This window comes from Vicia villosa, linkage group LG6, assembly GCF_029867415.1.
Source record: "Vicia villosa cultivar HV-30 ecotype Madison, WI linkage group LG6, Vvil1.0, whole genome shotgun sequence".
NCBI lineage: Eukaryota > Viridiplantae > Streptophyta > Magnoliopsida > Fabales > Fabaceae > Vicia > Vicia villosa.
In genome coordinates, this window is record NC_081185.1 from 86,324,322 (window position 1) to 86,338,187 (window position 13,866).

The window sequence follows — 13,866 nt, forward strand, 5'->3', positions numbered from 1 at the left end:
ATATCCTAAGAAACCATCCGTGAATGAGAATACCTTGTGCTGAGTAGTATTGTCTACCAGAACATCAACGTGCGGGAACGGAAAGTCATCTTTGGGGCTGATCCTGTTCAAATCTCTGTAGTCCACGCACATACGTACCTTACCATCTTTCTTAGGTACTGGCACCACATTAGCAACCCATTGAGGATAGGAAGTAACAGCCAGAGAACCTGCATTGAACTGGTTCATAACCTCAGCCTTGCATTTCTCAGACACCTCAGGGCGCATACGACGAACTTTTTACTTTATCGAAGGACAACCTTCTTTCATTGGTAAACGGTGAACCACAATGTCAGTATCGAGGCCTGACATATCCTCATAAGACCAAGCGAAGATCTCAGCATAATCATGTAACATTTGACTCAGTTTTTTCTTGACACTGCCTTCTAATCCAGCACCTATCTTGATTTCTTTCTTATCCTCATTGGTACCCAAATTCAAGACTTCGACTGGTTCTTCGTGCGGTTGTATGGTCTTTTCTTCTTGCTGTAATAGTCTGGCGAGTTCTCCAGGCACTTCACAATTTTCCTCACCTTCATCCTCGGCTTGGTAGATCAGATTTTTGAAGTCATAATAGGCAATAGTAGAATTGTTATCAATGGGATCCAAAATGGATGTGGATTTGCAATTTATTTAGTGGATGGGTGTAAGGACACATAGCTATTTAAAAGCAAAGAAAGTGAAAGAAATATAAAGAGCGCAAAATTTGAATGCAATACGTCCAATCATTTATTCAATAAAAATATGCTATGAAATGACAACCCTAACAAATGTACCATTGTGCCCCAGGCAAGGCACAAAGCTTAAAAGTTTTATTGTTCAAATTACAAAACCAAAACTTTGAAAATAATAAAAACATAAAATAGCATTTACTCCTGTTTAAAAGAGATAGGGATAATGTCTTCAGCGTTCAAATTATTGAGCCCACTGCCAACGATAGAAAATATCCAACTGTCTAGGTCGCAGTCGCTATCAATATCTTCTACAGCGTTGACCTGGTCTTCGTGAACTTCTTTGTTGGTGATACGAATAGCACGAGTACGAAGAAAACAACTCTTTGAGCCTCTGAAGTGAAACTCAAATCAAACTTCCCAGAAGGTCACCCATCCCAATATTGCTCTCGCCGTATTCAACCACTGCCCTAGTGTCTTTCAAAGAGTCCATAGTAGGAGGTACTCTAGTAACCTTGGGAACATAAGGAACTGGTTCAACAATATAAACTGTCTGAGGAACCACTTCAAATGTCTGACAGGGAGTCTCAAAGAATTCGCCATCCATCTCCACATACTTGAAATTGTTCAAATGACTAACCATGTACTCTTCTTCACCACATATGGTGACGATCTCGCCTTTCGCGGGATACTTCAATGGCGCCCAAGAAAATAGGAATAGGCAGGGTGAATGTCCATTACGTAAAACTATAATTAAAGACTTCAGAACCCACTTTGATTGGGAGATTTACCTCTCCATGCACCATTCTTTTCGAACCATCGAATGCTCTCACCACCACGTCACTACGCTTCAACACAATCCCTTCGTAATCGAGTTTGTCAAGAACAACCTTCAGTAACACATACAAAGAAGAACCATTGTCAACCAATGCATCAGATAAGGTAGTTCCCCTACACTCAATAGAGATGTGCAAACCCTTATTGTGGTTCCTTCCTGTGGGAGTCAGGTCAGTGTCAGAAAAGCCTGGGCCATTATCAATTATCAGGCTAGCAACACAATTTTCAAACTGGTTAACCGAGATTTCTTGCGGCACGTGTGCAGATTTCAAAAACTTCATCAAAGCTTTAGCATGGGCCTCGGAGCACATCAATAGAGATAGCATAGAGATCTTGGAGGAGGTGTGCCCCAACCGTTCGACAATATTGTAATCACTCTTGCGGATAATTTTCAACATTCTTTCCATTTCTTTCTTGGAAGAATCTTCGATAGTAGTTTCAACCGGCGCCTTCGTCTGGACATGCTCAATCACTGGTTCTCTGTCTCGAGTTTCAGTAGATGGCTCGGAAGTAGAGATACGAACAAGAGTAGTAACAGTCTTCGGAGAGATTTCTGGGAATAAAATCCTTCCACTTCGAGTAACCTTACTAGTCCCAACGATACTGTCGACGTCGGGATTAGTAACTTTAGTAGTTTTGTCAGTCAAACGCTCTGGCTTTACACCATAAATGTAAACATCAACACCATAATTCCAAGGGATGGCCTTGTTAGAGGAATATGGAATCGGGAGGGGCCTAGTAATAATCAGGGGAGCCACTATAGGCTCAGCACTAATCATCACAGGACCTTTAGAGGTGATCCTCACAGGAGTTTTGGAATTAGTGATCACAGATACTTCCTCAACTAAGCTTTCCACAGCAGGAGTCTTCTCAAACAATATGGTACGATTTTCCATCAGGTGGTGAATGCCTTCTTTCAGCTTCCAACAACCATTGGATTGAGATTCACAGAAATAACAATTCTCAATGCAACCCGGAAATAAACCGCCTTGCAACAACTTCTTCTTAACAATTGGAAGAGGAGTAGTTAAATCACTCATGGTAAAAACATAAGAACTATCATCCACATCATTAACAATCTTGTCATGATTAGGCATAGGAGCGGTAATCACATTAGGAGTCTCAGGAGGTTCAAACTCAATCTCCCTAGCATCAATCATATCTTGAATCTTGTTCTTCAATGTCCAACAATTATTTGTATCATGTCAAAGACTGTTGGAATGGTATGCACACCTCACGTTGGGATTGTAGTTAGGAGAGGAAGTATTAGGATTCCTAGGAGGGTATCTCAAAGTAGCTATGAAGGATTTTAGCTATGAAGACAAGTAGTACCAACATGCTGATGAGAAGTACAAGCTTCTATAAGAGCGTCTGAAGGGTATGGAAATTTAGAAAGTGCCTGGTCTGAATTTTGAGGAATTGGGTTTAATTTCAGGGGTTGTCATCCCTCCTAAATTCAAAATTCCAATTTTTTATAATTACAACGGTGTTTCGTGTCCTAAGTTGCACTTGAGGTCTTACGTGCGGAAGATTCAGCCTCACACTATTGACAAAAAATTATGGATTCATTTCTTTCAAGAGAGTCTATCTGGAACGCAGTTGGATTGGTTCTATTAGCTAGAAGGGACCAATATTCATACCTGGGAAGATTTGGTTGCCGCTTTCTATAAGCAATACCTGTACATTGCTGACCTCGCGCCAACCCGTATGTAGTTGCAGAATATGTCCATGGGTTCTAATGAAAGCTTCAAAGAGTACGCCCAGAAATGGAGAGATCTGACATGCATAGTTCAACCTCCTTTAGCTAACAGAGAGTTGGTTGATATGTTCATGAGCACACTAACCGGTCCTTTCTATAGCCATTTACTTGGAAGCTCGTCATCCGGTTTCACCGAGCTGATATTGACAGGAGAGCGTGTTGAAAGTGGAATTCAAAGTGGTAAAATACAAGCGGCTACATCTTAAGGTACTACCAAGAGGTCGCATAATGGGAAGAATGAATCTAATCCTGTGTACGGCCAGAAGAGTTGTAACAATAATGGCCGCGACCATTTTGTTGGAGCAGTTCTAATCTCTGCACCAGTACCACAACAACAACAGAATAATCAGCGTAACCAGAATGCAACCCCCATAATTGATTACTTTGAGAGACCCTCCTAGGAATCCTAATACTTTCTCTCCTAGCTACAATCCCAATGCGAGGTGTGCATACCATTCCAACAGTCCTGAACATGATACAAATAATTGTTGGACATTGAAGAACAAGATTCAAGATATGATTGATGCTAGGGAGATTGAGTTTGACCCTCCTGAGACTCCCAATGTGATTACCGCTCCTATTCCTAATCATGATAAGATTGTTAATGTCGTGGATGATAGTTCTTATGTTTTTACTATGGGTGATTTAACTACTCCTCTCCCAATTGTTAAGAAGAAGTAGTTGCAAACCGGTTTATTTCCGGGTTGCGTTGAGAATTGTTATTTATGTGAATCTCAATCCAATGGTTGTTGGAAGTTGAAAGTAGGCATTCAACGCTTGATGGACAACCGTACGATATTGTTTGAGAAGACTCCTACTGTAGGAAGCTTAGTTGAGGATGTATCTGTGATCACTAATTCCAAAACTCTTGTGAGGATCACCTCTAAAGGTCTTTTGAAGAATACTGCCGAGCCTAGAGTGGCTCCCCTGATTATTACTAGGCCCCTCCCGATTCCATATTCCTATAACAAGGATATCCCTTGAAATTATGGTGGTGATGTTAACATTCATGGTGTCAAGCAAGAGCCTTTGACTGACGAAACTGTTGAAGTTACTATCCCGACGTCGACAGTATCGTTGGGACTAGTAAGGTTACTTGAAGTGGAAGGATTTTCTCCCCAGAAATCTCTCCGAAGACAGTTACTACTCCTGTTCGTATCTCTGCTTCCGAGCCATCTACATACACTCGAGGCACATAACCAGTGATTGAGCCTGTCCAGACGAAGTCACCAGTTGAAACTACTATGGAAGATTCTTCCAAGCAAGAAATGGAAGAAATGCTGAAAATCATCCGCAAGAGTGATTACAATATTGTTGAACAGTTGGGGCACACCTCCTCTAAGATCTCTATCCTATCTTTATTGATGTGCTCCGAGGCCCATGCTAAAGCTTTGATGAAGTTTTTGAAATCTGCACACGTGCCGTAAGAAATCTCGGTTGACCAGTTTGAAAATTGTGTTGCTAGCCTGACAACTGATACTGGCCTAGTCTTTTTTGATGCTGACCTGACCCCCGCAGGAAGGAACCACGATAAGGCTCTGTACGTCTCTATTGAGTGTAGGGGCACTACCTTATCTCATGCATTAGTTTACAATGGTTCTTCTTTGAATGTGTTACCGAAGGTTGTTCTTGACAAACTCGATTGCGAAGGGATTGTGTTGAAGCGTAGTGACATGGTGGTGAGAGCATTCAATGGTTCGAAAAGAATGGTGCATGGAGAGGTTAATCTCCCAATCAGAGTGGGTTCTGAAGTCTTTAATTCCACTTTTACGTAATGGACATTCATCCTGCCTATTCCTGTTTGCTTGGGCGCCATTAGATACATGGGGCAGGCGATGTGACTTCTACCTGACATCAGAAGTTGAAGTATCCCGCGAAAGGCAAGATCGTCACCGTATGTGGTGAAGAAAAGTACATGGTTAGTCATTTGAACAATTTCAAGTATGTGGAGATGGATGGCGAATTCTTCGAGACTCCCTGTCAGACATTTGAAGTGGTTCCTCAGACAGTTCTTGTTGTTGAACCAGTTCCTTATGTTCCCAAGGTTACTAGAGTACCTCATACTATGGCTTCTCTGAAAGACACTAGGGCCGTGGTTGAAGACGGTGGGAGCAATATTGGGATGGGTGACCTTCTGAGAAGTTTCCCAGAAAGCCTGTGAGTGAGATAATATCATGCTGAAAAAACTCGTGTTGGTTTGTGGAGCCAATCGATCATCCCAAAAACAGTCAGGGCCGTTACAATTAGCATTTTCTTAACTTTAATACCTTAAAAGTGTCGTGAAGATTGTTACTAATAAAATCATTTGGAGCACTTGCAACATCAGATACTTTTATGAATGGGTAGTTGCTGATTGTTACGAATAAAATCATTTGAAGCACTTTCAACATTAAGTACCTAAATGAATGTAATGCATATCATTATATATATCGTTAGTCATTTTAAAATTTTAAAAAAATACATACCTGTTGAGCTACATCTTGTAAAACAACATTAATACGAGGATCGCCGACTTCCCATGGTACTTGATCTAATAAAGAGACCAAACAATTAATATAGTTGCTGAAAATGGAGAATAAGAATTATGTAAACAAGAATTAGTAATTGAAAATGTAAAACAAATGTATATAAAACAGAATAGAATTAAAAAAAAATTAGTAAATCTTCTGGTCTAATCAAATCATTATCATTTAAGCTCATCAATCTCCGAGAATTCCTCATTCTCATTGCCACATTTCTACCCTATATATGATTCCACATATTCGATACTTAAATTTAGGTATGCTGATGGAAAAATATACTCCAAATATGTTGAAGTTCAAGAGAATGGATGAAGAAAACACTGTTGAAGTTCAAGAATTCACTAGTAAACAATAGATTCTCTAACAAATCACACTTGATAACTTTTACATCAAAATATAATTTAATATGTTGAACTATAACCTAGTTGAACCAAAATCAAAATCGCATATATTAAATTAAGTGACAACGTTTTGAGACACAAAATAAAGGATAATCTAAAAATGAAAATAAATATTTCTATTAATAATAAAAATTGAAAAGGAAAATAAATTAACATTTTCAATTATTGTACCTGAAATCGGTGGTTATAACAAACAAACACCTTTGGAAGGTACGGCAGAGAAGTGATTGGATGATTAAGATCAATTTGTAGTGTTCTATTGGGAGCAGAGGTTGGAACGATTTAGAGCAGCGGTTGGAACGTCTGAGAGTGATTCTACAATTGAAAGCGATTTGACATTCAGAGCGATAATACATACAGGTTGGTTCGGATGGCCCAAAATTTAAATCCGTTATAAACATGTTTTTATTTTTAAGGTCCAATTTCGACGATAAAATTTTGGTTTTTTTGTATGGATTAGGATTTTTGATGTATAATATTATGAATTTCATTTTTATAATAAGTCAATTATATAGTAATAAAAATAAATAAAATAAAAGGTTAAATTATAGTTTTGATTTTCTTATTTTCGTGTTTTCAAGGTTTTACTTCTCCTATTTTATTTTTAAACATTTTTGCATTCTTCAGAATTGGGGAGATTTGGAGGGGAGGGGAGGGAATCTGAATTTTAAGACGTAAAAAATCATTATATTTACTAAAATATCCTCAGTTTAATTTTAATATTTCAAAATTATTTATTTTCTTTTTTGTTAATGCTTCTCTTCTATGTGATTTTTCTCGATTATTTTCATCAACTTAGTATAACTTTATCCACCTTCAATTTTTTTTTTCAATTTTTTTTTACTTAATACAAATCATAATCATTGCATTATTTTTATAATTATTTTAATGTTTATTTATGTTCTTTTTTCTTCTAATTTTGTTATTTATCCTATTATATTTTTTTATATCAAATTTTAAATCATTTACTTTATTTATTTATTTTTATTTATTTTATCAAAAAAATTTAAATTATTAGTTTTAACAATAACTTATTTTATATATTTTTTTTGTTAGATGATTCATCACTATTTAAAAATTGTTATTAGCATATAGTTTCATTTGTGTCGGAGAGTTATAATTTGAATCAAGTGTACTCAGTTTATTAACGTTATGATAAATTATAACATTTTAATCTCTCAATTAAAAAATTTATTATCAAAAAATTATTTATGAATTTTTCATATTTAAATATTATATCACTTATATAATATTATAAGGGTAAAAATGTAATTTATGAATAGAAACCCTCCCCTCCCCTCCTGAACCAAACATATTTTTAATTAAAACCCCTCCCATCTCTTATTTTGAACCAAACACTTGATTAAAAAAAATCCCTCACCTCCCCTCCCCTCCCCTTCCCTCTTTTAAAATTCCTCCCCTCCCCCTCATTTGAACCAAACAGACCTTTAAAATGTGACACATAAAAGGTTTTTTTTAACCAAAGTGGGATGAGGGACCAAAAGTATTTAAAAATAAAATAGGGGACTAAAACTGTGAAAACACAAAAATAGGGACAAAAACTGTAATTTAGCATAAAATAAATATTAATTAGGTTTGGTCGGTTTTCGTATTTGTCGAGTCCAAAATAATCGTTCAAGTCCGACCGAAACAACCTATACTATCCAAATTAAACAATCTAATAAATCTGGCACCAATCCTACCCGATCTATTTGCATACATGGTTGTAATTGATTTTTTACACTGTCATTGTATCACCTATTTTTTCAAAATATAATAAATATAAATAATATAATATAAAAGAAAATAGCATAGGGAAAATCCTTCTAGGTAATTGTGGGCATAGGAAATATTTCTTGGTATTATTTATAATTGATGAAAAAAATTATCCTTAGTGCAATTTCTTCCGTGATGTTTTATTAATTCTTTAGAAGCAAAAGTTCTTCATAAATTATATAATAAATTTAATATTATATCATCTTTGAAAAAAGATAGTACTTTATATGCTTTTTAGAAATTATATAAGAAATTTATTATTGTGCTATTCTTTAAGAATGTTTTATAAGTTTTTCAAAAAATATATAAAAAATTTGTTATTTTCTTATATATTAGAGATATTTAATATATTCTTCAGAAATAATATTATTTTTTTATTTTTTTATTTTTTAATAATAATTAATAATTTAATAAGATATAATATAATATTAAAATTTAAAATAATAAATAAAATAATATAAGAGAAAAAAGAAAAAAATAGAGTGTGTATTATATTATTTTATCAAATATATTTTAAATACAGTATGAGTCATATTCATAGGATATATATTATGAATATAAAAGTTCTCTAATTAATAAATATCTATAATCATTCTACTTAGAACAATTTGAAAGTAATTTAAATTTTGTTAAATAATAATAAATAGTATTTTTTTTTTTAAAAATAATTTTGTTTAGAAACAAAATTCCTAATATTTAATGTTATTAATAATTTTTTATGCAATCTTTATAATTCACTAGTTAAATAAAAGAAAAAAAAATTATACAATTTATATTTTAATAAATTTTATTATAATATTTTGGGTTAAATATATTTGTAGTACTTATAAATATTTCATATTTCACTTTTAATTTTTCAAAATAACATATTTAACCTCTTTTTTTTTTACTTTATACCATCGGTTTGGAGGCGAGTTCTGGCATCAAGTAGTTTCATCCTCCTTCCGATCGCAATTGCGGAGATCGAACCGTGATTCTCCCTACCAAGTCCAGCGCCAATCACCGTTGAATCAACTAACGATTTATATATTTAACCTAATATTTTAGTTGATATACACTGTACCCTCTAGTAAGATTACCTGCCATATATCTTTATTACTTTTGTCTATAGAAATATAATTATTATTATTAAATAAAATAAGATTTTATACCAAAAATAAATTAAAGATTTTTTCTTTTTGCGGATCTTTCTCCTCAAAGGGGAAGGAAGAATCTTAGTCAACCTATTTTAAAAATTAGTCAGCCCCTTTTGGAAAATCATTTCAAATATTCCATTATAATTTGATAACTCATTTTTATTTCATATATTTTATTTATAAAGTAGTAGTATTTAATATATATCTCTTTTATTAATCAGATAATAGAGATATATATTAGAAAATATTTCTACGGCAACGCAGTTCAAAGCAACATGAACAATATCCGTTTGTTTCTTTGAATTTCAATCATCATTATCTTCCTCTCTTTTTTTATTAGACACATAGTTTAGAGGAAATTAAGGAAAACAACAACGTTGTTAGCAATGCCAAGAGGTAAAATGAAGTTTGACGAGGATCTTGGTCCTGACCGTGAAGATGATTTTCAAACAGATGATGAAGAAAATCAAGCAGAAAGGGTTTTTGATAATTTGGATGATGATGATACCGAATCAGATATTAACAATAATTCACCTCCTTCAAGAAATTTGTCCAATGAGGTTGACTTCAATACCTCATGGCCTCAAACCTATAGGTACAACATAATATACATATAGATACATGCTTTCTTAATTATTATATTCTTAATTGTTATATTCTCTATTTTCTCAGAGTTTTTGACCTTATTCATTCAACAAAAAAATATTCATATACATGTTTTCTTTATTGTTCAATTCGCATAGTATGATTTCTTAAAGTTTTGACGTTTGTCATTCGATGGAAAAAAATGATAATTACTCCAATTGATTTTCATATGTGGATGTTGCATTACAATAAAATGTTCCCATGCATGCATGATCAATAATAACTATAATTACTAGAATGGTGAGTTTAGGATTGTTGCACCTTGAATTTGGGAAGCTTAAATTGTGTAGCTTCTTAGTTGGTTTGATTTTGGTGTTTTTGAAAGGTGCGCTTAATCTGTTTGTTGAAATGTGTAGGACATCTATGGACATGTTAACAAGTGTAAGTAAGACACCACCTGGGATTAATTTCTTCAAGATAATTAGTTCAGCAGGGAAGATTATTGTCCCTAAGGAATGCGTCCAAGATGAATTTACCAATTCTTTGACTTTACCGCTTGTTTCTGACGAAAAAACTTCAATCGGAAAAGAGGAACCTACATCGAAACCTCAAGTTCAATCACATGTCAGCTGTCCGAAAATTTCTGTCACTGAGTTTTCGCCACCAGAGAGGGAAAGTTCCTTTGCACAATCAGTGATTAATGGTATGTATGATTATCACCTTGGTTTGTTCTAGAATTTTTCAGTTGCGTATAATAATGTAAAATTTGTTTTGAATGAAGGGACCAATATATTATGTGGGATCGGGCTTATGACCATTCCGTATGCTGTAAAAGAAGGAGGGTGGTTGAGCCTTGCAATACTGCTACTGTTTGCTCTCGCTTGTTGCTATACTGGTATTTTATTGATGAGATGTTTACAAAGCCGTCCTCAACTCAACACCTATCCAGATATTGGCCAGGCTGCTTTTGGAATTGCTGGTCGCTTGGGGATTGCGGTGAGTACAATAAGACTTACAAGTGTGTTTTCGCGTGTTTGTCAATATCAACTGAAATCTAACAACTGGGTTTTGTCCAAATGCAGATCATTTTATACATGGAACTATTTGTAAGTTCAAGAGTTTGATCTGTGACCAATTCTTTTTATCTGTTCTTTTCAAAATTTTCTCTCGTATGAGCTGAAAGGTGCATAGTTTTTATTTGTAGGGTTCTTGTGTTGAGTATATAACTCTTGTCAGTGATAACCTCTCATCACTTTTCCCCAACACTGGCATGAACTTAGCCGGTACAGAGCTAAGTACAAATCAAGTTTTTTCCATCACTGCAGCTCTTCTAGTTTTACCGACAGTTTGGTTGCGAGATTTAAGCCTGCTTTCATATATTTCAGGTTAGATTCTTACAGTGTTGTCAAACAATGGCTATATAACATAGTGGAATTTGAAGAAAAATCACTATTTTCTGTGATCTGTGATTTCTAACACTGATATCTTGGTCATATCATATGTTCTTTAATTCTTTTACAATTTCTCTTTTTGAAATGTAGCTCTTGATGACTGTTTCACCTTTGTATTCAGTTGGAGGAATATTTGCAACAACACTTGTAGCACTTTGCTTGTTTTGGGCTGGTGCAGTAAACCAAATTGGATTTATCAATCCGAGAACGAAAATTTTAGACATTGAAAACATATCTGTATCAATTGGTCTCTTTGGTTTCGGATTCGCTGGCCATGCTGTTTTTCCAAATGTCTACTCTTCCATGAAGGATCAATCCAAATTCCCATTAGTTCTATATATCAGGTTAGCATAAAATCCTTTGTTGAATTTTGAGACTTTTCACCTGTTTTATTCTCATTTTAGAGAGTAAAATAACTCAAGATCATTGTTCATTCATTTTATTTTCTTGTGCAGTTTTGTTTTCTGTCTTGTTATGTACGTTAGTGTAGGAGTAGTCGGATATTTACTGTTTGGTGACAAAGTTGAATCTCAGTTTACCTTAAACATGCCAAAAGAGTTATATGCATCAAAGATAGCAATCTGGACAACGGTAAGAATGCGAAACTAATCTCTTTCTTTTTAACTTATGTTTTATTAAGTTTATCACACATTTAAACAAATTTCTGTGTTTTATATAGGTTGTGACTCCTCTAGCAAAATACGCCTTAACGTTATTGCCTATTGTATCAAGCATAGAGGAACTTGTTCCTTCTCCTAGGCTAAGATGTTATGCAATGTCTATTGTAATCAGAACAGCTTTAGTTCTTGCAAGTTTAGCTGTGGCTCTCTCTTTTCCATATTTTGGTAAGTATTTTCCATACTATTCTCAACATCATGCACATCATAGTTCTATATTGCAGTCTAGAACTACAATATAAAGGTTTAAGAGGTCTTCGCAACGGAAAAACAATGACGATTTTGGCTGCATTTGCTTAAGATTTACAGCATAATTGCAACTGCAATTTAGAACTATGATGCATATTGCTTTGTTTACACACAGCCATGGTTTTAGGAACGGCCATGACCGTGATTGTAGCCACGAAAAAACATTTAACTTCATGACAGAGCATGGACTTATGGTGTTTAACATTCTTTCAAATTTATTGCAGGTTCTGTGATGGCACTAATTGGTTCTATGTTGTCAATGATAGTTGTAAGTTCTCTATTCAAGTTTACTCTTCTTACTATGTAAATACGTCATGGAAGCAGATATTTACTTACATAATCTTCATGTTTTATCACAGGCACTTATTTATCCTTGTGCATGTTATCTCAAGCTACACAGTGGCAGATTATCATATATGCAGGTATTGCAATCAAGACTTCTTTGTAATCATTCTATGCTTTTATGAGCAAATATCCAAATTAGATATAACAAGTTGCATGTTTAATATATTTTTTTATTATTTTCAGATAACAAATTGCATTTTGGTTATTATTGTGGGGGTGATAAGCGGTATCATAGGAACATACTCAGCTACTACAAGAATAGCTGGCAAGGGAGACTAATAGAGAGAATTTTATTTAAACTCACTTCTTTTCTTGGCTTGTGTCGGATATTTAAGACATTTTCAGGTACATAAGTCAAAAAAAGTTGTTGTATCTTTAGTTGTATTTCTTGTAGGTGCCTTAAACAAACCATAGTTGATATCTAGCTCTTTAGTACCGACATCTCTAAAAAATGATGTTTTCGTGTCAATGTCGGATACCAATACGACACTGACGTTTGTAGTTAATTTCAATTTATTTATTATTTTAAATTATTATTGATGTAGACGTGTCAGTATCGGTGACGTATCCGGTGTCCGTGATATCTATTCATAAGAAAAGGATTATAGATACATTTTAGTGAATGCTTAGAATAAGTATGTGTCTTTGATTTGTAATATTATAAATTTTGATTAAAATGAATTTTAGCAAAGCCTTACATACCTTTAAAATGGTTTTTTATTCATCCATTATGTTTTGTCTTGTTCTCTATTTTTAAATTTTGATGTATGTACTTGCTAGAAATTACACCTGCATAGCACCCTATGTTAGTAGGGGTGGTCAGAGACTTTAAGGATTTTTGGTGGTTTTGGGCAAGCTTATGATGGCGAGAGAGCCTATTTTAAAGGTGTGTTTGGTGTGGAGAGAGCAAGTTCACGTGAAATGAAAAATTCTATATTTTTTAGGTGTTTTATCGTGTATCCAAAATATCTCTCTCAACCCAAAAGTTGACGTATTTATAGAGATCTATTGGCCAGGTTTTTAAGGCTTCTTAGAAATTGCAACAGCCCACCTAGTAAAGGTAGTGACCGTTGAATATCTATTTCTTAGGTAGACATGAGTTATTCCCTTGACTCCTTTTATGCATTATCTCTAACCAAGACTTGTCATTTCCCATGTTTCCTTATACTGGGCGAGCGAGAGTGTCAAAGGGCAATGTCATACCCCTCACGTGCGATAGGATTCCAGCGTCCTTTTCGATGATATGGTCTCCTCGCCCCTTGGGGGCCCTTCGCAAATATAGCACTACACATTCCCTCAAGCACAAGGATTTTATTAAAGGGCGAAATGCTTAATTAATCTATGCATCGGGGGAGCCTTTCTGGTGAGACTCTATGTCCCTCAGTGGAGGCGTTTATAGGCGAGTCTCTCGATAAAGA

General features: G+C 34.6%; 2 protein-coding genes across 2 annotated transcripts; one reads left to right on the top strand and one right to left on the bottom strand.

Moving 5' to 3' along the window:
- Positions 1–279: 279 nt before the first annotated feature.
- On the bottom strand, positions 280–2,644 carry LOC131614049 (uncharacterized). Its single transcript, XM_058885678.1, has 3 exons — positions 1,502–2,644; positions 1,128–1,401; positions 280–584 (listed from the first exon to the last, which is right to left on the bottom strand). Exons 1-3 carry the CDS (start codon positions 2,642–2,644, stop codon positions 280–282), a joined length of 1,722 nt encoding a protein of 573 aa, XP_058741661.1.
- A 6,745-nt stretch (positions 2,645–9,389) lies between these two features.
- On the top strand, positions 9,390–13,365 carry LOC131611816 (amino acid transporter AVT1D-like). The gene is made up of 11 exons (XM_058883677.1): positions 9,390–9,736; positions 10,143–10,429; positions 10,508–10,722; positions 10,809–10,832; positions 10,931–11,111; positions 11,299–11,521; positions 11,633–11,768; positions 11,857–12,022; positions 12,328–12,371; positions 12,463–12,525; positions 12,632–13,365. The coding sequence occupies exons 1-11, from the start codon at positions 9,528–9,530 to the stop codon at positions 12,725–12,727; spliced, it is 1,644 nt and encodes a 547-aa protein (XP_058739660.1). The 5' UTR covers positions 9,390–9,527; the 3' UTR covers positions 12,728–13,365.
- The last annotated feature ends 501 nt before the right edge of the window (positions 13,366–13,866 follow it).

Excerpts from the sequence above, each read along its gene's own strand:
- LOC131611816 (XM_058883677.1), top strand. The coding sequence starts at position 9,528 with ATGCCAAGAGGTAAAATGAAGTTTGACGAGGATCTTGGTCCTGACCGT. Across the intron at positions 11,769-11,856 it reads AGATAGCAATCTGGACAACG|GTTGTGACTCCTCTAGCAAA; the intron begins GTAAGAATGCGA and ends TGTTTTATATAG. Across the intron at positions 12,526-12,631 it reads GCAGATTATCATATATGCAG|ATAACAAATTGCATTTTGGT; the intron begins GTATTGCAATCA and ends TATTATTTTCAG.
- LOC131614049 (XM_058885678.1), bottom strand. The coding sequence starts at position 2,644 with ATGCCTAATCATGACAAGATTGTTAATGATGTGGATGATAGTTCTTAT. Across the intron at positions 1,402-1,501 it reads AAAGAATGGTGCATGGAGAG|TATCCCGCGAAAGGCGAGAT; the intron begins GTAAATCTCCCA and ends GCGCCATTGAAG. Across the intron at positions 585-1,127 it reads GATGGGTGACCTTCTGGGAA|CCGAGGATGAAGGTGAGGAA; the intron begins GTTTGATTTGAG and ends TGATCTACCAAG.